Below are 23,695 nucleotides of genomic sequence, written 5' to 3'. Positions count from 1 at the left end.
TGGCATTTGTGGAGGTTCAGGGTTCACAATAGTTGTTCTATTTATTAAATCATAAGTATGGGCAATTTTATCCTTCGAGTCGTTTCCGGAATTCTTCCGGCTATGTTTTTTTTACTTCGTCGAACTATTTTTCGCTTTACCATTTTGCCGCTTTTTTACGATTTTACCGATGTGAATTTGAACATCAGTTGCTCAGAAAAGCAATTCAAAATGAACAGAGTCAGTATAAAAAGTTGAAGTCAGAAATAGAAACGTGATAAACCCATAAAGCCCATTTTTAGATGCCCGGTACTTGAACTTTGTTCTCATAAATTTTAGTTACTATGTATACTGCTTATTGGTATTGATACTAGACCCTGTAGCCTCTCACTGAGAGACAGAAGTATGTTCAACTACAAAATGCCATCAATATAAATCGGACTTAAAAAAATGTTTTTGTACAAAAATCTTTTTTTTCAATATCGTCTATTCTTTCAATCCCAATCATGCTTATTGGAATCAACGGCGGCTATTTTCCGGCAATCTGCCGGGTATGTTTTAGTTAATAATAGATGAGATAATGAATATATTTAGCATAAAAATCAGCAAAAACAACACTTGAGTTGATTCTGTAAACAATCAGTCAATTGAGGTTTAGCTGAGTAAAATGTAAATGAAATGAAAGCTAAACAATTTTTTTTAGCTGAGATGAAAAAAATCCTACAATCTTTTTAAATCGTTTAAATATTAATGCTTAACTTTAACCTAAGGTGATCAAAATAAAAAACCTCTAATCTGACGCAAGTTCAAATTTTCCAGATAGAGAGTTATAAATGAAGTTTGGGAATTTAAAATTTAATTGCTCCTGAACAAATTTTGTAGCAGGTATTTAGTCTCGTTAAAATTTTAATTCGATTGTTGTCCGACTGTTTTTTGTCTGGACCAATTTGACTTTTCAAAAGCGATTTAATTTGTATGAATTTTTAATTGTTTTTAGGTAAAATTGTATATCGAAGTACATTTTTGCCCTGTTGCCTTTTTTCCGTTTGCGGGAAAAAAACACCACGGAAAACCCCCCACTTCATTTTAGATAGGAAATAAACCCCCACTATACTATTAAAGATCTGCGCATGTAACGCGTTTGGTCATGCCTCGCGGGCCATGGCCATGCCTCAGCGGCCCGTGCGACTTGATATGAAACTATCCCAACAGAACGAATTATCACGACCGAAATTCAATTTTAAAATGGGGGTTTAAATCCGTGGGGGTTTATTTCCGTGGGGTTTTTTTCCTATCTAAAGTTAAGTGCGTTTTTTTTGCGTGGCGGGTTGTTTCCTAGACCCCTATTTTCTTATTTTTTTTCTCGACTTCACTGTTTTTTTGTCATTCTGGGCTAGGGTAGAGGAGAGGGCAATTATTTTTCTCGTGGAGTTTTAGTATGTGGCCTGTATTGATTTTTCTTGTGACAATTTGCTCAATTTTTAAACACTTATTTTAGTATTTTTTTTCACAGACCTTTAACGCTCATCAGTAGTGGATAAAACAAGGGATTCAACCAGCAGCAAAATTTGTCCCTTTCTCCTAACGCTAATCGCGCATGTCGAATCAGGCCAAATTTTACTGTTTGTTGAATCCCTTGTTTTATCCACTACTATATATTAGCTCTATATTCACTTCTTTTATATTTTAAATCTATCATTTCTTGTCTCACTTAGTGCAAGCCACTAGTACATAGTTAAGCTGGTAATTAACCATTATCAGACGGATAGTTCGGGTTCTATCCTCACTGACTCCAGTGAACGTATCCCAGATACTAGTATAAAACTAGTGAGACCGTGTAAAAAGCACGTAAAACCAACTTGCGAAAAACTTGAACAAAAATTGAAAGAATTATTAAAATAATAAAAATTTTCATATATCCCCCCAAATCAATATTTAATCAATCTAAAACTAAAACTTCCTGTCTCACTTGGTGTAGTGGTTAAATCATCGAGTCTAGTTAAGTTGCCTTAGCAAACGGAAGGTTTGGGGTTCCTTCCTCACTGACTCCAGTGAACGTCCCCCGACTCTGATGAAATACTATAAAACTAAGTGAGATAAAAAAAACCAAATTCACAGTTCTTAAAAAGGATGATCCCTGCTGTGCGACTGTATATGGGACACAATGTGATGGGTATACAGTCAAAAACACTGAGATCGGTGGAAACACAGTGATTAGTGTTTTTCAGTATAACTAGTGGGATCGTGTAACAAGCACGTAAAACCAACTTGCGAAAATCTGTGAAGCCACTTTGTGGGTTGATGAAGCCACTTCGTGGATAACTTGAACAAAAAGAGCTCAGTCAAAAACACTGAGATCGGTGGAAACACAGTGATTCGTGTTTTTCTATGTCTTCTTGAATATTATACTTATAAACATGCTCTCTGAATTGATTTCTAGTGTGACCATATCTATATCTATGAAGATAAATACATAGTCTACATTTCCTTTTTCTAAATCTATATAGTGATATATGTTTATAAACATTACACATACTACATGTTAGATATTGATCAGGATCAGAATAATGATATCCCAAGTGTTCTATATAATCTTTAACCTTAACCATATTTTTACATACATAACAGGAATATTCTAATTCTTTACAATTATTACAACATTCTTTCCAAGGTTTATTTATACACTTATCGCATTTCATTTTCATTTTTCGAAAAATGATTTTTTTGATTATTTCCATAAATAAATACATCATGTCTCAATCAACTAATACTGGTGTCATAAACTTCTGCGATGTCTGTAATCTATCCTTTGAATCAAAGAAGGGTTTATACAGACACCAATCTTATGATCTCAAACATAAGGAACTATTGGAGAAAATGTTTGAGTCTGAAGAAGAAGAAATCTTGGAGAGGGTGTATAATCCGGATGAAGATGATTATATTATTAAAACTAGGGCTAAAACTAAAACAGAAACTAAATCAGAAACTGAAACTGAAAACAATATCTATTCTAAGATTAGGTTTATATGTAAAGAATGTCATGAAGAATTTAGAAGTAAAGTAGCTCTAACTACTCATTCATATAGTCACAATCGCATGTATCTAGAAAACACAGAAGACTTCGATATAAACTCAAGTCAGAACATGAGAGAATTTTATATTACTGATAAAGGTGGGAATTACATTGAAGATATAGATGAAGCAACTAATTACTCTTTAGAAGAAATTAAAAACTGTTACCAGTTTCGTAAAGTTAAGAGTTTTAAATATAAGATCACGGCTGAATGTGATTATAAGAAGAGAACCAAAGAAGAAGTTAAACTAATATTTTTCATTGCTGATTATATTAATAATAATGCAATATATGAATATGGTGACTTCAATCGGTGGCTAGATTTCGAAAAGGAAATATATGAAGGTTATGGTTATGATTTTGAGTTTCTTGGAATAAGAAGTATTCAGTTAAACATTGAACCAACTAAAGCATCTATTGGTAGTTATATAGATTTACCTCCTGATCTCAAAAATTCTAAATCGATATTAAATATACGTAGTTATAAATACAACTGCTTACAACTAACTATTACTGCTTGGCTACATCCCGCCCCACACCATGCAACTCGAGAAAGTAAATATGTAGATAAACTAATTGAACCAAGACAACAACATGAAGATGATTTTGCTTATTTAATAAGAATACAGAAATTGTATAGTATTAATATTTGGGTATACACACCTTGTGGTAATGGTAAAATAGAATTGTTTAAAAAAGTGGATGATTTTAATAAAGATAGAAAAGATGTAAGTATACTAGTTTGGAGTAATGGTCAAATAGAACACTGTGCCCTAATAAAAAATATAGAAACCTTGTTAGAACGACCAAATAAAAACAACATTAAATATTATTATTGTGAAAGGTGTACCTATTGGTTTAACTCACAAATTAAATATGATAAACACGAATGCAACAACTCATTCAAACCAGAGATTGTTTGTCCTAAGAAAAAACATAATACTTTTATAAATGAACTCAAACGTCAGAATATAAAAAATATTATAACTGCCGATATAGAATGTTGCATTGTTGATCCGCGAAGCGGTTTCACCGATGTCACAACTAATGACTGTAAATATGTAATAGCTGAACATATTCCAATAGCTGTGGGTTACACCTGGCAAGGTAACTTCAAACACTACTTCGGTCTAGGCTGCATCAAAAGATTTGCTAGAGATCTATTAGAAATAGAAACTGAGAATAATTTCAAACATAATGAAAAGATGATATTCACAGAAGACAAATTATATCATGAAAGTAATAACACTTGTCATATCTGCAGCAAAACATGTAATAATAAAGTAAGAGATCATTGTCATGAAACTGGTAAAAATAGAGGACCAGCATGTAAAATATGTAATCTAAGATACAAACAACAAAACTTCATTCCAGTAATATTCCATAATGGCTCAGGTTATGACTTCAACCTACTATAGTAAACTCTTTAAAGATAATAATGATAAAAGAAAAGTAGATAATATACCACTAGCTGCTGGTAAATCTAAGATGTTTAGCATTGGTTGTCTCAAATTCTTAGACAGTTATAACTTCTTAGCTATGCCCCTAGATCAAATGGCAAAGATATATGGGTGTAAAACTAAAACATTATATCCATATGAATACTTTGGTTTAGACTCCTTGGGAACCAAGAAAAAGTCGTATAATAATCTTATAGGTAATCTAAAAATAGAAGACTTCAAATCCTCTCTACATAATAAATTACCAACACAAGAAGATGTCGATATCTTTAATAAAGACAACAGTCATAAAAATGGTAAAGATCTAACTATAGAGTATTTACAAAATGATGTGGAAATATTAGACTACTGCATGAATGAATATGTTAAACTAAGTATGAAAGAATTCAAGCTTAACCCACTACATTATGTAAGTCTCCCAGGTTATAGTTTTGATTGTTGGTTAATGTCAAGCGGTGTAACATTAGATACATTGCAAGATAAACAAATGCTAGATGATTTTGTTGGAGCAAAGAGAGGTGGTATGTGGAATAATGGGAGATAGATATATAGATAACAGTGATGGTAAGACCATATGGTACATAGACGCAAACAACCTATATGGCTATGCAATGATGCAAAAGTTACCTTATAAGGATTTTGAGTTTATTACTACTACTACTCTAGATCCGCGAAGCGGTTTCCTCGATGTAATATTGAATACTCCAGATGATAGTGATCATGGTTAATATTTAGTTTGTGATATTGATTATACTAATGAATGTAAAGAGAACAGAACAGTTAGCACTAATGCCTAATAAGAGAAAGATAAATGATAATGAATTGGGATCCCGACAAAGAGAGAAAAGTAAAGCAAGATCCGAGAAATTAATCTTAGGCCAAAACAACAAAAGAGAATATATGGTTCATTATAGGATGTTAAAGTTCTATGTTAAGATGGGAGTAAAAGTAACAAAAAAACATAGAGTAATTAAATTTAAACAAGACTACATATGTAGAGATTATATACAAAACAATACAAATAAAAGAGCAACAGCTAAAACTGAAGCAGAAAAGGATGTAAGGAAATTAATGAATAACTCATTATATGGAAGAATGTGCATGAATCCTCTACACTTCTTTCAAAGCAAGTTCTTGCATGATGAAGAAAAGATAATGAAAAGTGTAAGTAAACCAACATTTAAGAATATAACTAGATATAGAGATTATAGCCAAATAGAATATATAAAGAAAAAAATAGAATATGATTCTCCAGTATATGTAGGTGTTACTATCTTAGAATTAAGTAAATTACACATGTATGATGTATTCTATAATATTCTACAACCATCCCTCAAAGATCTAACACTTCACAAATGGATACGGACAGTTTCGTATTAAGTTATAGTGAAGGTAAAGTTAGTGATGAGCATATGGACTTAAGTAATCTAGACATACCTATAAAAACTAATAATAAAGTCCCCGGCAAGTTTAAGCACGAGCTGGGAAGTAGGATTATTGGGGAATTTATAGCATTGTCCCCCAAAACATATAGCTTCAAAAAATTATCCTAAAAACACTAAAGAAAAAGGAATAAAGAAGCATAATAATGCTAGGCACATAGATTATTATGATGCATTAATGAATAATACACAGAGAACAGTAGATGAATGTAGAATACAAAAAGTTGGTGATAACATGACAACAACAAAAACAAGTAAGATTAGTCTATACACATTTGATGATAAAAGATTTTATGTAAATAATATTAAAAGCTATCCTCATGATGAGAATCTATATCTATTCAAAAGAGATTTAATAAAAATGATCCGCCAAGCATCAGTGAACGAGCAAAGCTTGCGGTTCACCAAACTGCTTCGCAGATCGTTAGATGGAGACAAAGACCTACTGGTTAATAATATTCTAGAACTAACCATTAATGATGATAGAAAGTTAATTGAAGTTGCTATTATATTATATAACGAGCTTTGCTAATTTTTATAACAAATAATTATAGTCCTAATTCATTCATTACATCCATATGGTTGGTAGTTAGTATATTATAAATCATTATCTGAGCCATATATTTTTCCATAGTGTCTCCCATGATTGTATTCTTATGTAGTATAGCTCCAGCTATTATATTTTTATTATATTCTAGAAATTTTATTATCTTCCCAGCCCCATCTACATATTTAGAATAAGTTGAAATTATTAAATCATCATGATTTGGTTCCTTAATGTGATCAATAAACTCATCTATAGTATTACAACGTCTTTTACAAGCTAAACATCTTTTTAGATTAAGAGAGAAGCTGTGTTCATTATCCATTTTTTTACTCTTATTATAATTTTTCAATACATATAAAATGACTAAACTAGATAAACTTATAGAAATAAACAATCTAGAAAAACAAAACAGAAGAAATAGATTAGAAGATAAATTAAAACAACAAGAATATTATGCTGAAATAGAAGAGTTATTTGATCCTCTAACCAAAACTATCAGTGAAACTGCTTCGCAGATAAACGCAAATAATGAACAGAATCTAGCATTAAGTGAACAAACATTAAGAGCAATAGATTGGCAAAATCAAGTGTTAGATAAACAAACTAAGATGATTGGTGAAACTGCTTCGCAGATCGAGCAAGCTGGTTACCAGTTTAATGAAACTGCTTCCAAGATGGGTGAAACTGCTTCGCAGATTGGTGAAACGTTAAAGGGGACCATAAAGCAAACTCAAGATATAGCACCAGTTTATGTTGATACAAAAACAGCCAAACTTCTTCATGACATGGGGGCTCAAACTAATCCTCAATTAAAATTAGAACTCGTAGATTTACCTAGTAGGAGATATAAAATGAATGCTGTTGATATAACTCTAGAGCAGGGTGCATTTTTAGTTAGGGATAATGTATATGAGTTTTCAGAAGGATTTACTGATTTTCTTACTAAAACAAATGTAACATATGATTATAAGGTTGAGGAAGATGAAAACAAAATTAAAAGGTTTTTAAAGGATATTAGATATGATTTAGGAAAAGGGGATAAGAAAAGCGCTAGATATAGAACAATAAAACGTATAATGGAGGTAAGAGATGATATATTTGGCAGGGGATTAAGTGACAACCCAAATAATTTAGTAGAAAGACTAGAATTATTAATACTAGAAACAAAAGCTGGTCATGATGGGTTATATGATGAAATGCTAGATATATCTAAGCAACTATTATCTATGAATATTATTAATCAAGACCAACTAGATAATTTTGTTTTTAACTATGGTAAATGAATGATGGAAAAACAACAACAGCAACTACTAGCTAAAGAAGTATTCAGTCCTCAAATAACAAGTTTAAAAGACAAAGAATTATACCACTATATAAAGATGAAACATGGTCAGCTGATTTAATTGATAAGTCATCTCTAAGTAAATACAATAATAATTATAAGTTTATATTAAAAGTTATAGATATATTCACAAAATATGCATGGGCTATTCCTTTAAAGAATAAATCTGGTTTATCTATAACTAATGGTTTTAAAATAGTATTAAGTGAAGATCCACAAGGTGGCTCTGAAACTAGAAAACCAGAAAAGTTATGGGTAGATAGAGGTAGTGAGTTTTACAATAAAACATTTAAATCTTTACTTAAAGAATATGGAACCGGCAAAGCCGCTTCAGGGATCGAGCTATATTCTACTTATAGTGATTTAAAGGCTGTGTTTATAGAGAGATTTATTACACATAATAAATAAACCAATGTTCATCAACGGTGATGGTAATTGGGTAAATATATTAAATGATGCTGTTGTAACATATAACAATTACATTCACTCAACAATTAATATGACACCAGTTGATGCTTCTAATAATCCTGATAAATTTAAATACACTTTTAGTTTTAAGAATATTAAACCTAAACTTAAAGTTGGTGATTATGTTAGAAATGTAGATAAACGTAATATCTTCTCTAAAGGTTACACTTCTAATTGGAATAGAGAATTGTTTAAAGTGAATGAAGTTCTAAAAACACATCCACCAACATATAAAATAGAAGACATTAATGGAGAGATAATAGAACGTAAATATTATGAACAGGAACTATTGAAATCTGAGTTTGATTTTGAATCTAATAATAAAGTTTTGGAATCATTAAATATATTTCTTTAAATAATGACAAGAAACAGATTCAATCAAGCAAAACGTCATATAGGTAATGGAAACAACTTAACATTAAGTAAGGCTCGTGGGTTATTCCTAGAAGATAATGATAATATTGATATGAAGGATACCTATAAAATTACAAATGTTCATCCTCCTAGAGATGAAAAAGATGTTGTTAATGAAGAGTATTGTGACAATAACTTATTATCCTCTTCTAATAAAATAGACATTTTAAGTAAAAACATAACTGAATTAAGAAAGGGTGACTTTGATAAAGTTACAACTAAAACATTGCAACTAAATGAAACACAAGTTAGTGAAGAACTAATTAATGAGTTTATTGAATCAACAAATGAAGTCAGAAATACTGTTAAGTTTTGTAATAAAGTTGCTGCAGATACTATTTCTAAATATAATCAATTAAAGCAAGAATTTGATAATAATAAGTTTAATCAGAATATAACTAACATACACTTAGATGAAATGTTTACTAACGGTCTGAGAGAAATGAAAGAATATAATAAATCTCTTAGAGGTGTTATAGTACAATATATAATTGCTATACTTTTACAAAGTAATTACTTGATAATAAAGAGAAAGACAGACTTGAGATGCATTATAGTTTTAATCAAGAAGATATAATGAAAGAAATAGAAAGAATTTTTACTAGTGAAAATAAGCAAAGCAATGACCAATCCAACAGCACCGAGTGAGAGATTACTATATCCAGATTTGTCATCAGTATCAGAAAGATTGATAAACGAAAAGATTCAAGCTAATATTAAATTTAACAACAATATTAACATTATAAAAGATATTAGAAATTATTATGAAACTGAAACTAATAACTATAATAAGAAGTTAAGTAGATATAAGAATTATATTAACATAGCTGAGATAACAGAAATAGTATTATCATCAATAGCAACAACTGCAACAACAACATCAGTTTCATTAACAGGTATAGGATTAGCTTATTTTATACCAACAGCAACTGTTTTTGGTTCATTATCAAAAACAATTAATACTAAAATTAGAAATAAAATTATAAAGTATTCACAAATGTATATTTTAAGTAAACAGTTTAGTGATAAGTTTAATAAACTATATACTAAATCAATGAATGATAATAAAATTGATAATGATGAGTATAATGAATTTGTTAAGTTATATGAGGATTATAAGAAGAACAAGAAAAACACGCTGAGTATTTTTTTAAAGATTTTAGTGCTTAGTAATAACAATGTTTTTAGTAATAATAATATTAGTATTAATATTTATCCGCGAAGCGGTTACACCGATCGATAAATATATAATCATAATCTTAGTTATAATCATAAACATAATCATAATCAAATAATTATCTTTTCTTTGTACCTAAGTATAACCCTCTACCTTTCTGTACTACTTTTATACCTTCACCAGTAGTTGCAAATTTAATTAAATCGGGTGTGGCTGATAAAGCAGCTCTAGGGTTTCTAGATGCAGCTGCACTTCCTATTTTACTTGCAATTTCTAATGCTCTTACAGGATTATTAGCTACTTTCTTTCCAAAATTAACCGTAGCTTTACCAACACTTTTAAAGAAATCTTTAAGTCCTTCTGCTTCTATTGTTGCATCAGATACTGTCATTGATTTGTTCCTTCTACATAAAACACAATTACCTTTTAACATTTTAGGACCTTTTGAAGTGATAGCTCCTCTTATATTAACAGTACCACTATAATGTTTACCTCCAACACAATATGAATTAGTTTTGAACTTATTTAAAAGACTCATTTCTATATATAAAAAATAATGGAAGTTAAAAAGTATAATCCCTTTGTTATTATTAAGCCTAAACCCAAGCCTGGGCCTAAGCCCAAGGTTAAGCTTGAAGCTAGAGGCTTGGCTCTAGAGAATAAAAAGAAATTAGACATTATTTATGCTAAAGGTTTTGTTAATACTAATAAGAAATAGTTGGGTATTAACAAGAGTAACAATTAGAGCTGACTAGCTATAAGTATAAGTATAAGTATATGGTTATGTATATAATTATAACAATAACTATATTATACTATAATTATAAATTATCGCTAGAGTTATATCTAAAATTATAATTATCGCTAGAGTTATATCTAAAATTATAATTATATCTATGACTTAAATTCTATCTATGATATTATATCAACCATCTTATTACCATCACTATTCACACTAATAACCTTTCTAGTTAATACTAATGCATGACATATAACATCTGCAACTGCAGCACTAAATTTAAAATTAAGTTGTATTGGTTGTGGACCTATATGATCCCTTTGATATCTAGAATCAAATACATATATTCTATAACTGCTTTTGAATGTTCTATGATTTATATATGGTTTTATATTATGTGGTAGCCCATTATAATCTTTATTAAAGCTAACAATATCTTTAAAAGCCTCATTAAAATTATTGGTTCCATAATTAATATTCATTCGATCCTCGGGATAAAACTCACTACCAATCTTACAATAACATTCAGTAACATTCATTACATCAAATGTACTTGCATCATGAGTTTGCTCATTAACATTATTTTTTTCAAAACCAACTATAATATATTGTGGTCTTTCCATACCACTTTCCATACCTAGATCAAACAAGAAGTTAGTAGCATTGGGTACATTCTTATAAAATGTCTTTCTTTCATAATAGCTAAAGTCTACATTTTTCTTTTTACTTAAACCCTTTTGCACAATAATTCTTTTATCATTACTAGGATCAATACTAGGTACACACCATGATATATCTCTAATTTCTATATTACCATCATTAGCAACTGCCCCAGGATTAGCATTAACTCTATATAGAGCTCTATCATTATTATTCCTTTTTAATAATAGTTTAAATCCTAAACCATATATAATCTTTTCTAAATCATTTATGAAACCAAATAGATCACTCGTCTTAATCATCATATACATATGACCTCGTTGTGCAGCAATATGGTCTCCTTTAAGTTGACTATCTCTATTGCCTTGCTTTTTAACAAAACCACTCTCATATTCATCATCAGTACTAGTTAATAACTTATACATCAATAGATTAGGATGACAATTATCTATATATTCAATAGTCCTACCACCACTAGTTTCAAGCTCAATTGAACTAAACAATGCCATCATACCATAATTAACTAATCTGATATTAGCATCATTAGCAAATACACCACCAGCATCATCTGATACAACAAACTCTATCTCTAGATAGGAATCACGCAAATTTAAGTGATTCTCTTCTCTATTGAGTATGATATTAATATTGGTATTTATCGTATTCATTGTTGCCAGGTTATTTGGTTTATATTTTATAATCTTACTTTTATGTATATCATTTTTGTAACCATAAGTTGCATCCAAATTAAAATCCATTTTTATTGTATAAAAAATGACAGACAACTTGATTCTATATGAACTACAAAATATACACGAAGCTTTAACTAAAACTAAAGAAGAGCATACACTTAACTTTAGAATGATAAAACCAACAGAAAAGTTCAACTTTAGTGAACCTATACTTAATACAACAAAATTAGGTTTAATTAGATTATCTGTTTATAATTCAGTGTTTAATGTGAATAGGAGAAATAACCAATTGTTATATGCTAGTACTGTTATAGAAGGTGAAGAATCTTTACCTCAGGCTCTTAGTTCTGACCCTAACTTTACCCATAACCTTAACCCTATCTCTACCTCAAGCCCAAACATTACATCTATACTTAATCATAATTATAAAGGAATCCCATTGCTATATTCAACTATTACACCGGGAGCATATGAGTTAACTGACATAGCAGAATTAATAAAAGAAGAAACTGATGGTAATCTTATAATAGAACCTGATAAGAATACGATGAAGTGTTTAATGGAAATAAAACAAGGAGCACTCAGCTTTGATATAGAAAACTCACTAGCCTCATTACTAGGATTTAGAAAAATAATTTATAGAAAAGGTAGATATAAATCTCAGAAAATTATTGATTTTATGGGTTTTAGTACTATTAACATTCATTGCAATGTTATATCTGGAGCTAAAGATAATGGTATAGATACAGACATACTATATACTTTTAATCTAACTGAACCACCAGGTTACTTGATAAATATTATACCAACTAATATCTTATATCAAAATGTAACTAAAGATAGAATAGAATATATTGAATTTCATATTAAAGATGAGCACGGAAGACCTATAGACTTTAATGGCGATGTATTAAGTTTTACTTTACATTTGATTTAGACTTATACTTGTACTTAGACTTAGACTTATCTGCGAAGCAGGTTCCCTGATACTTAAAATAAACTACAAAACTCTCCGATCCCAATTAATTCTTAGTTTACCATTAATATTTTTATTTTTAGTTATATCAATGACAATATAATTATAAGGCTCTTTCCATACCTTATTACATATATTAGCAAAATCATTATAACTAAGTTCAACATTATTAAAGAAATCTTGATATATCGATGCTAAGACTTTACCTCTCTGTTCAAATAAAATAAGTAGATTACAGTTCTCTCTAACACTCTGCCTATCCAGAGAGAAAAGGTTTTGATTTACCATATTACAGTTATTATGTCTACCTCTACAAAAGTATTCATTAATAACTGGTTCTTTGGCTCTAACATCATCAAATATCATTAGTTTCTTTAAGTCTCTGGGTAGTTTTTCGGGAGATGGTAAATCTTTTATATCTTTAATAAATTCAACATCTCCTTTTGGGTTTATTCTTTCTATACCATGGTACTGATCACCAGTAGGACCAATGATGTATAGCTTATCAAAGTATATACTAGCTAGAATTAGTTTTTTCAATAAGAATGTCTTACCACATTCACTAGGACCAGATATTATACATCTAAAGTTATCTGGGAATGCGGCTTCAGTAATTATATCATCATCATTTAACCTTGAATATAGATCATCATTTATGTTTACAGATATCGGTGAAACCGCTTGACGGATATTATTAGTAGGACTATGGGACTTCGTCCATGTTTCACCATTACTAATGCTATTACTATTGCTATTCCTATTAGATTTACTCCTTTGATATTTTTCATCAAATAGATCTGCGAAGCAGGTTCCCTGATATATAAAATTATCTCTATCATTATCATTATTAGCAAAGCTACTTCGTAGATCATTATCATTAACATTATCATTAACATTATCATTATTAGCAAAGCTACTTCGTAGATCTTTATCAATGACAATATCACTATCATTATTAGCAAAGCTACTTCGTAGATCATTATCATTATCACTAACATTAGCATTATCATTATCATTAACATTATTAGCAAAGCTATTTCGTAGATCATTATCATTAACATTAACATTATCGTTAACATCACCTACTACAATCTACTACAATTCAAACAAAAACACTCATTATATATTCCTGGATATTTACATTGATTAACTAGAATATTCAAAGCACTTTTAATTCTAAATCCTCTATCAATAAGATAGATCATATATAAACAATAAGCCCCACAATAAGATTCATCATATTGTTGTATTCTTTCATTGGAGCCTAGATCAACATATTCTTCTAAAAATAAAAGTGGAGTTTCTACACCAAAACTATCAAAGTATTATGTTGGACCATCGGTGTAACCGCTTCGCTGATCTTCTCTTCTTATAACTAAAACCCAATGTGTACCTTCAGTTGGATGTAGATTTACAATAATGTTGAAGTTAGGATCCCTGATACTATCTGGAGTTTGATCTCTCATTACAATCTCAATTGGTGTTAGACTTATATCTTTACCTATATCTTTTATTCTGATATCACTCATAGCATTATTATCAATATTAAATTTATTATTGAATTCCTCAAAAGTTAGGATGAGCATTTTTATATATATTTAAATTTTATATATAAAAATGGAAACAGGTAGTGCAGTTTTTATTTTTATTATTATAATTGGAATTTGTTATATAATATATGATTCAAGACCGAGTAAATATACAAAACTGGAAGAAAGCTTTGGTGGATTTATGAATAGGAGTCTAGTTAGATTTGAATATGAAAAGTCACCATTACATACTATTGTTTATGGTGGAACTGGTACAGGCAAAACATATTTTATTAGACAATATTCAAAATTATACTCAGTCCAAAATCGAGATCTGCGAAGCAGTTTCACTGATCAAGATCAATATCAAGATCAAGTTCAAGAGCAAGCTAAAATTATAGTTATAGTTTGTAAAGATGATAGATCCTGAGTCTAATAAGTTTTATACTGGGTTTAATAAATGTGATATAAATATGATCACAAAAAATAATATGCATAAATTTCAAAATTGTGTAATAGTACTTGATATAGGTGATAGGTTAAATAAGGATATAGGTTATTATTTTACTGAAGGTAGACATTATATTATTCAAATAATTGTAATGTGTCATAAACCAGCTCAAATAATTAATACGGCAAGAATGAGTTGTGATACTATTTATTTAACAACTTATAATGGACCTGACCTATTTCAAAAACTTTAATGAGATATACAAATGTGAACATGACTTCAATAAAATAATTAGTGAATTAAATAGTAACTATTATAATTATACAGATGGAATGTCAGATGAACTTCGTTATGGTATAATTAAATATAATAAAAAGGAAAATACTTTTATTATTATTAGTAGTAATAGAACAATGATATATGATTCAAGAGTTGGTTTCCTTGATTTAAAAGTCTGATTTTAAAAGATGATTTAGAAAGAGAAGACATAATTAAACTTATAGCATATATGAAACCACTGATGATTAATGCAACAGATAGAAATGTTATTAATCATGATAATTATCAGTTTTATTTTAATAAACTTCTTACTTTAAATAATATTAAAATACAGAATGATGTTCTAACTAAAGAAATGATTATGGGAAAGGGTATGAAAATTTTATCAAATATTGGTGGAATTATAGGCACAGGTTTAATTATATTTAGTTATATTTATCCCGATTCAATATCAAGAAATGCTGGAACTGTAGCAATGGGAGCAAGCACAATGTTGAGTAAAGTAAATACATTAGTTAATGTTGGATATGGAGAAGAGTTGGAAAGTGAAACACGAAATACAATCTGCGAAGCAGGTTCCCCGATACAAGAGGAATATATAAATCAGTGTAACTGTAACTTCGTCAATGAAGAGATGGGAATTTTGAATAGAAAGGCAGGAAGGTTTTTAAACAAACTATATATAAATAATGAAGAATTTAGAGAAGAGATTATAAATTTTGTTAAAGATAAAAAAGAATTAGACCTTGATTTAATCTTAGATAAGAGATGTAAAACTAATACGCTCAATACTTTAGGAAATAAATATTTAGCAGAGTGTATCACATCTAAAGATAATACTAAAGATTTAATTGAAATTATGGCTAAATATTATCAGAGACATTAAAGTTTACCTATTATAAATGCTTTTACAATGTTTAGAGTGTAACTATAAATGTGGAAACATTGCTGTTTTAAAATATCATTATGAATCATTTCATAAAGATAAAACTGATAAATGTATGTGTGGTAATATAATATTAAGTGGTATTTGCTAATTATTTTTCCCCATGGGGTTGTTCTTTAAAAAATGAATCTAGTTCTGGTTCTAATTCTAATTCTAGTTCTTACCCTATTTCTAATTCTAATTCTAGTTCTAACCCTAGCTCTAGTTCTAACCCTAATTCTAACTCTAGTTCTAACCCTAATTCTATTTCTAACCCTAGTTCTAGTTCTAACCCCAATTCTAGCTCTAGTTCTGGTTCTGATTCTATCTATGACTATAACTCTAACTCAGATCCTAACCCCAACCCTAACCTTAACCTTATCCCTAACCCCAACCCCAGCTCAGAAGTATTAACTAGATGTTGTAATAAGTGTAATTATATAAAACCATTAAATAATTTTGATGAGGGTAAGTATACATGTAGAAGTTGGACTTCAGCTAAAGTTAATTGTCCATGTTGTACTTCTGTTGCGAGATATGATGGGATACGGGCTCATGTAAAGAAACAACATCCAGATATAGAATTGACTAGAGGATTTAGTAGAAATCTGCAAAGCAGGTTCCCTGATATAACTGATCGGTGTAACCGCTTCGCGGATAAAACAATTAATCCTAATTTGCAAAGTCCTAGAGCTGTAAGTCCTTTAGTTATTAACCAAACAGAGGATCTGCGAATTTGCAAAACAACTCCGTTGAGCAGTTTCACTGATAGTTGTTCATGTAAATACTATAATTTTGTATCATTTCTTATTAATAATGGAATAAATATAGAAAAAATAAAAGAAAATATAAATTTATTGAAAAGTATAGATAATTTGAAATAAAAAGTATAAAAAAATAACAAAAAAGAGGGAATCACTCTTTAAGAGCGAAAAAGAGCGATCTTTTCTACTGGGGATCACTCCGAATAAGAGTGAATTATATTTAAGAGTGAAATATAAATTTTGCTTTGATTTTTTGATTTTTTGTTTTTATTTTTGATTTTAATTGATTTTTTTATTGAATTTAGAGCTAATATATAGTAGTGGATAAAACAAGGGATTCAACAAACAGTAAAATTTGGCCTGATTCGACATGCGCGATTAGCGTTAGGAGAAAGGGACAAATTTTGCTGGTGGTTGAATCCCTTGTTTTATCCACTACTCTCATCAACTGACGTCATTGCCCGCGTGACGTCATTTGTTGAAATCTAGAAAGATGACTTCTGAAATTTAAAAATTAGGAAAACAATTCTTTAAGCAACACTTCTGTTTACACCGAGCTCTATTCCGCGTGAAAGCTTAATGAGTGTTTTTAGTTCATATCAAAACTTTTAAACGGAAAGTTAACAATTTTAACTTTTTTTGGTCTCTATCGTTTTCGTTACGCGTGTTAGTGGCCACTGAAGCTCAAGCTCGATCGAGGCTGATTATTTTCCGCTCTTATCGCGAAAATATTGTTTGTTGTGCCGTATTTTTCTTCGTTTTTTTTAATCTTAGAAGCGATAGTGGCCAATTAATTTTTGGCGTTATTATGATTAATCTCGTTTTGACGTTATCAGGTTAATGGAGCTATTTCAAACTAATTTTCTCACGGCAAAGCACGTTATGCTTGAATTAAGACTCACGTGGATTTAGTAAAAAGACCTTTCAAATTGTATTGAAAAATGCATCTTAGCTCATTATTATCGTTTAACATTTTATCGCTGTTTATGCTTTTCATTCTAAATAATATATAACCTGGCAGCTTTCCTTTGGAAATGCGTCATATTTTGAATGGAAAAGATGCGTTGTTTTGTTTGAATCCTCAAAGCCATGAAACAATATCCACAAAATAGGGAACAGCTTTCAAAATAGAACGTGACACAATTTATTTTGGTATGTAGTCTGTTGTGTTGTAGGTTGAATACCAAGATAACAATGAACAAAATCAGAGAACAAACAGTCTAGTGCATGAAAAATTACCGTCCGAATTTCAAGACGTTTCTCAGCAAGTGGCCGATTGCTTACACCAGTACAAAAAACGTCTAACAATTATCCTCAGGGCTTATTCAACGTACAGTCCCCAATTTTTCAACCCAAATTTGTACATGCACAAAGTTTTGAGGATGCTTTCGATGTTACCATACGAAGAAAAAACGGGAGACGACACGTTAACACGTCCCAGCAGTGTTGTATTTCTGCAATCTCAAGTTTCAATGTCTGAACACAGTTCGCAAGTTGATAGATTGAAAGACCTTATAAATGAAGATGTGAAGAATACAATTGAAGCTTGCAGAGAGGCTCGACAACTTAGACGGTTCCCGGAATTGATGAGTTTGTTCATGCTTGATGTGGGACCCCCCGCTATTGACAGAAGCTTGCGCCCTGATCTGGACCAGCCCGTATCTTACATTTCGGTCAAATGTACCAAACACGACGCGAAGTTGAATTTCGAACCATTATTTTTCTCAGTGTTCTTGTACGACTTAAAGTTCAGACATAAACTGTCGGAAACATTCCATTTTGACCGTTTGGAACCTTGGATGTTCGAGAAGTTGAAAAATCACGTTAAAGTTAAAGAATTGGATGCTACTTCTAGAATAAACGAAGCGGTTTTCGCTCTTTCTCAGCCCACTGATGAATTATATATTGTGATTAGAATCGAAAAGGTTCTGCAACCGGGCGACGTTTCGCAAGCTTGTGAACCGTACTTGCATGTTGACAAAAACCTGAAATCGATTGAGAAACTCAAAACACAATCGTCATATTGGTGTGAACACCTGGGTGCTTATCGAATGCCGTTTGCATGGACTGCTACAAATTTGATTGCCGCCATCAAAGACAGCGAAAGTCAAACTGAGGGTTTGTTGCAACAGTCCTTATCAAGTCCGAATGAAGATATGAATGCTGAAATGTCAGGAACCGACTCGTACCGATCGCATTCGTCGTCAAGTTTGGGTCGGAGAACTAGTTCGTCATTGTCCAATCGGCTCGCGGGTTTTCCGGACGTATCGGGTTCTGGAAGTGGTTCTAACAAGGGCAAAAGTTTGACCAGACCTTCGCTTTTCAAAAATGAAGAAACATTCTCAACATTTTTGACAAATTTTCATCCTTTAGATTTGCGATTCAAGTCATTTTTCATCCAAGATTTGGACAAATTGTCAGATGATGATATTGCCACGTGTTTGTCAGAGTTTAAAAAGGATCGTGGTAAGAAATTCAAGTCGATTGACATCGAACTGTCATTGGATATTAGACCGGCAATGTTACCCCTGATGAAGTGCTTGAACCCTGATTTACAGATTATGAATTGCCCGTTAGCTGAAGCCCCGACCTGCAAACTGATTCTAGATTTCCCAGTTTCACCCGTTGCGAAACCCTACTCTGATTATATTAATCTGTTGTATGTTTACCCGAAGGTTCTGAATTTGTCCTCAAAAACAGGAACAGCCAGAAACATTTTGATGAAGGTCAAATTAGTCCAAGGAAGCCAGCACGGTCCAATTGTTTTGACAAAGATTTTCGGAAAATCGACTGAAGCATCCCTGAAAGACGTTGCGTTTTGTCCAGTTAATTATCATTCCAAAGTTCCAAAATTCTACGACGAAATCAAAATCCAGTTGCCAGCAACTTTAGGCCAGTTACATCACTTGCTGTTCGAGTTTTACCACATAACATGCAACTCAAACAAACGCGAATTGGCTGAAAATGAAACGTTTGTCGGCTCAACTTGGCTACCTTTGCTTGACGAAAGCAAGCGACTGGTGGTCGGCGATGTCAGTTTACCAATTTCAAGTGAGAGACTGCCAGCTGATTATTACAGGGTACACCCCAAGGTCCAGTTGCCCTCAGTTAAATGGCTCGATGGCCATAAGGAACTGTTCACGGTATTCCTCAAGGCGCACTCGTCTGTTCACACTATGGACGCGCCTCTCGATAATTTTCTCAAACATTATTCAGCGGTTTTCGCCAACAAATCTTTGCATTTTGCAGCAGTTTCGAAGCAAGATGCGATCAAACTCAGGTCTGGTCTTAGCCACGCTATCGAGTGTCTGTATAAAGAAGTTTCACTAGGATCGCTTATACATTTCTTGCACGTAACGCTTGATAAATTGCTATCGTTGGTTGTTCGCAAGCAGAGCTTAAGCGGCGACCCTTCAAATTTCGCACATAACGCTTTCGAAGCTCTGGTCAATATTGTCGATAACTTGCACAAAACCAACGTTAACACATATGTGGATGGTTTTAACAGAGTCCAACTTTTGCTGGCGTATGTCCAGAAAAATCTAGATGTTAGCGATTTTCAGTACGACTCCAAAGGCGAAAAGATATTTGACTCAACCGCGCTGCAAACTAACGAAATCGTTCCTGGAATTACCAGGAAAACATTACATTCCGAGCTTTTAATCCAAATCATGTCGGCTAAAAATGATCGATCAAAATTAATGCAAAGAATTTGGTTCTTTTTCGAAGTTATCGTTAAAAGTTTAGCCAATGAAAACCTTCAGAATGTAGACCTGGGATTACCTCGTCTGCACTCGTTTGACGATTGTTTGAACGGTGACATCGGATCAGTTATATCTAATGTAACGGAATATATAAACCAGTTATCTAGAGATAACAAAGATACAAAAACTGCGAGCTATTTGAATTTCTACCTAGCATTTTTCGTATCAGACTTGCTGTCAGTTTGCAACCGTTATTGGGTTTTCAATTACGTGAAGTCTTATGTAATGCGAATGAATTCGTTTATAGATAAACAAACCCAAAATATGAGCGACCCGTCCTGTTTAGTTGCCCTGAAGTTAGAATTTCTTCGTGTCGTTTCGACGCACGAGCATTTCGTGATCTTAAATCTCCCATTTTATTCGGAATCGGCCAATATGTTTGACATTCCGTCATTTAGAGCGTCAATTTTGTCATCTGTTTCACAAGTTTCCACCAGCACATTATCCGCAGATTCTGTTGTTGCGGATACGTTGTCTGTAGACTTCAAACAGAACCATTTTCTGATGGGTTTGCTTCTGCAAGAGTTCAAGCTTTTGCTACCCTCCGGAATCGCTTCCTGTCAGAAACTTATAATATCAATTTTGTGCCAAATTGCCCAGTTTATCGACCGTGATTCACGTTATAGTCAGCCGTTTATAAAATCAAAAGTAGTCGCTCTGTTTCTGCCTCTGGTCAAAATTGTGATTACGAATAAAGAATTACTAACGGAGGGACCGAAACCGTTTCTGGATTCAGCTTACGTCAAACAGAATAACGAGGCGGAACTCGAGAGCAAAAAGAACAAGATCGCCGGAATTGGGATGGGAAATGCTGGCTCGTTTGCTCCTGCTGGCTCTCTAAGTCCGGAACTGACGAGAAATGTGCTGTCAATATTTCTGTGGGTTTTTAAAAATCTCGACTCAGAGTTATTGCTTAACTGGTGGCAAGATCTCTCAGAAGCAAATTTAGTAAAACTTTTTCAAGTTATCAGGCTATGTGTTCAGACCTTCGAGTATCGCGGAAAGGAGATTTTAAACAAGGAATCGATAAAAAGCGAAGAAGCAAAACTGAATATTGAAGGTTTTTTCTTCGGAAATATTGGAGCTAGAAATGAGATGATAATGCGTCGGCGGCCTTACGCTTCAAATTCAAGTTCTCGGGCTCAAAGTGCGACCAATTCTCTAGCCAGAAACCGCTGGGATAAAAATGGTGGAACTAGCATTGATTACTCAACTGATGACAACGAACGGTTGATTTTCGAGTCCAATGTTTGCTGTGAAACTGTCCTGGTCTGTCTGGACTTAACAGATTATATGTTGGAGATCATAATTTCAGGAAGCGTCTCAAATTATATGGTCAAAGAATGTGTTGCATTGTTAGCAGACATTCTTTCTAGAAACCAAACTCCGGAAGTCTACCTTAGCTGCCTAAACTTGCTTAGAGTTGCTGTGAAAGAGCACGCGCAGTTTGTTCTGCTTGACGACTCGGAATTATGCGCTGAATTATGCTTACGACTTCTTAGAATTAGCTGTATGCAAGATTTGCAAGTTAGAGCACAAGCTACGATTGTACTTTACTTTATAATGCGTCTATGTTTTGATCTTACAAGCGGGAATTCACTTTCTAGACTGAAAATCCAACTCATAGTTGCGTTGTCATCTTTAGTTAATATTCTTGATCAAGACAAAGCCTCAAACTTACAAAAAAGCATCCAGAGTTTGAGTAAATACTCTGGAAAAGACTCGGAATTGTTGCAAACTTCATTCCCAGCTCAGATCGAAGATCTTGTTTCGAACTTGCAAGGAATTCTGTTGAATACTATAAAAATGCACGAATTTGATAAGGATCCGGAAATGCATATGGATCTTATGTATCAAGTTGCAAAAGGTTATCAAAGTTCAATTCAACTTCGGTTAACGTGGCTTGACAATATGAGGTTGAAACATAAAGAACGAGAAAACTTCGCAGAAGCCGCAATGTGTTCTCTTCATTCTGCGGCTTTTATTTGTGAAGGCCTTTTCTCAGTCGAACAAAATGAAAACTTACCAATCGGAGCTACAGAGTTTGAAGATCTTTCTCAGAATGTTCTAGAAGAATGTATTTTTGAGTACGGAACAAATAGCTGGAACTCTTACAATCATAGTTTGTCTAAAGACAAAATTGTAAATCATTTAGAACAGTCAGCTAAGTATTTCCACAAAGCTCAGCTTTTCGAGTTTTCTATAAAGTGTTTCGAACATTTAGTTAAAATGCACAGCGGTAATTCCCGTGATTACCGAATTTTGAGCGATTACAATGCTAAAATTCAGGAAAATTGTAACAAAATTCTAAACCTTGAAGAATCAGGCAAGCGTTCGTTCAGCACGTTTTTCAGAGTGGGATTTTATGGAAAATTATTTGAAGATTTAGACGGGAAAGAGTACGTGTACAAAGAAGCTCCCTACGCCCAGTTATCAGTTATATCGACTCGACTAGAATCCTTTTATCAGGAAAGATTTGTACAACCAAACATAGTCGAGATTCTGAAAAGCTCGAATCACGTTGAACGAAATAGTTTAGACCCCAATAAGGCCTATATTCAAGTTACGTACGTTGAGCCGTATTTCGACTATTACAGAGATATCGAACTGACCACCAGCTTTGAAAGGAACACAAATATCAATGAGTTTGTATACAACATCCCTTTTACTAAGAGTGGACGGCCCCATGGGGGGCTGAAAGAGCAGTACAAGAAGCGGGTGGTTCTCAGAACCGAGCAGACATTTCCCTATTTGAAGACTCGGTTGGAGGTCATCGATAGAACTGAAGAGGTAAGAGGTCATGTTAATGACAACCATCGGGAGTGTTATAAAGAGCTGCGAAAAACCAAGATCTTAAAAATAGTCTCAAAATCAATTATTTTAATTATGCTTAACAGCTTTGAGCTCTTTGATTTTTTCCATCTTCAGTTTTGTTTTTAACTGAAGGTGAGCAAAGCGATCTCTGTTACTTTCTGGAATCTGCCACCTATGTAGGTGTTTGTTCAATTAGGTCA

The 23,695-nt window shown here is 32.2% G+C and overlaps 1 protein-coding gene across 1 annotated transcript in view; it reads left to right on the top strand.

Annotated features, from left to right (window-relative positions):
* The window catches only part of LOC142348247 (dedicator of cytokinesis protein 7-like), a 46,541-nt gene that overhangs the window by 20,681 nt on the left and 2,165 nt on the right, over nt 1-23,695 (top strand). The window contains exon 6 of the mRNA XM_075399542.1: nt 18,093-23,471. Coding sequence (XP_075255657.1) covers nt 18,093-23,471 — 5,379 coding nt within the window. The remainder of the gene's footprint in view (nt 1-18,092; nt 23,472-23,695) is intronic.

Source organism: Convolutriloba macropyga, chromosome 10 (assembly GCF_964194025.1).
Source record: "Convolutriloba macropyga chromosome 10, txConMacr16.3, whole genome shotgun sequence".
Classification (NCBI taxonomy): domain Eukaryota; kingdom Metazoa; phylum Xenacoelomorpha; order Acoela; family Convolutidae; genus Convolutriloba; species Convolutriloba macropyga.
The sequence above is the reverse complement of the archived record's forward strand: the minus strand, read 5'-3'. Positions and strand labels throughout refer to the sequence as shown.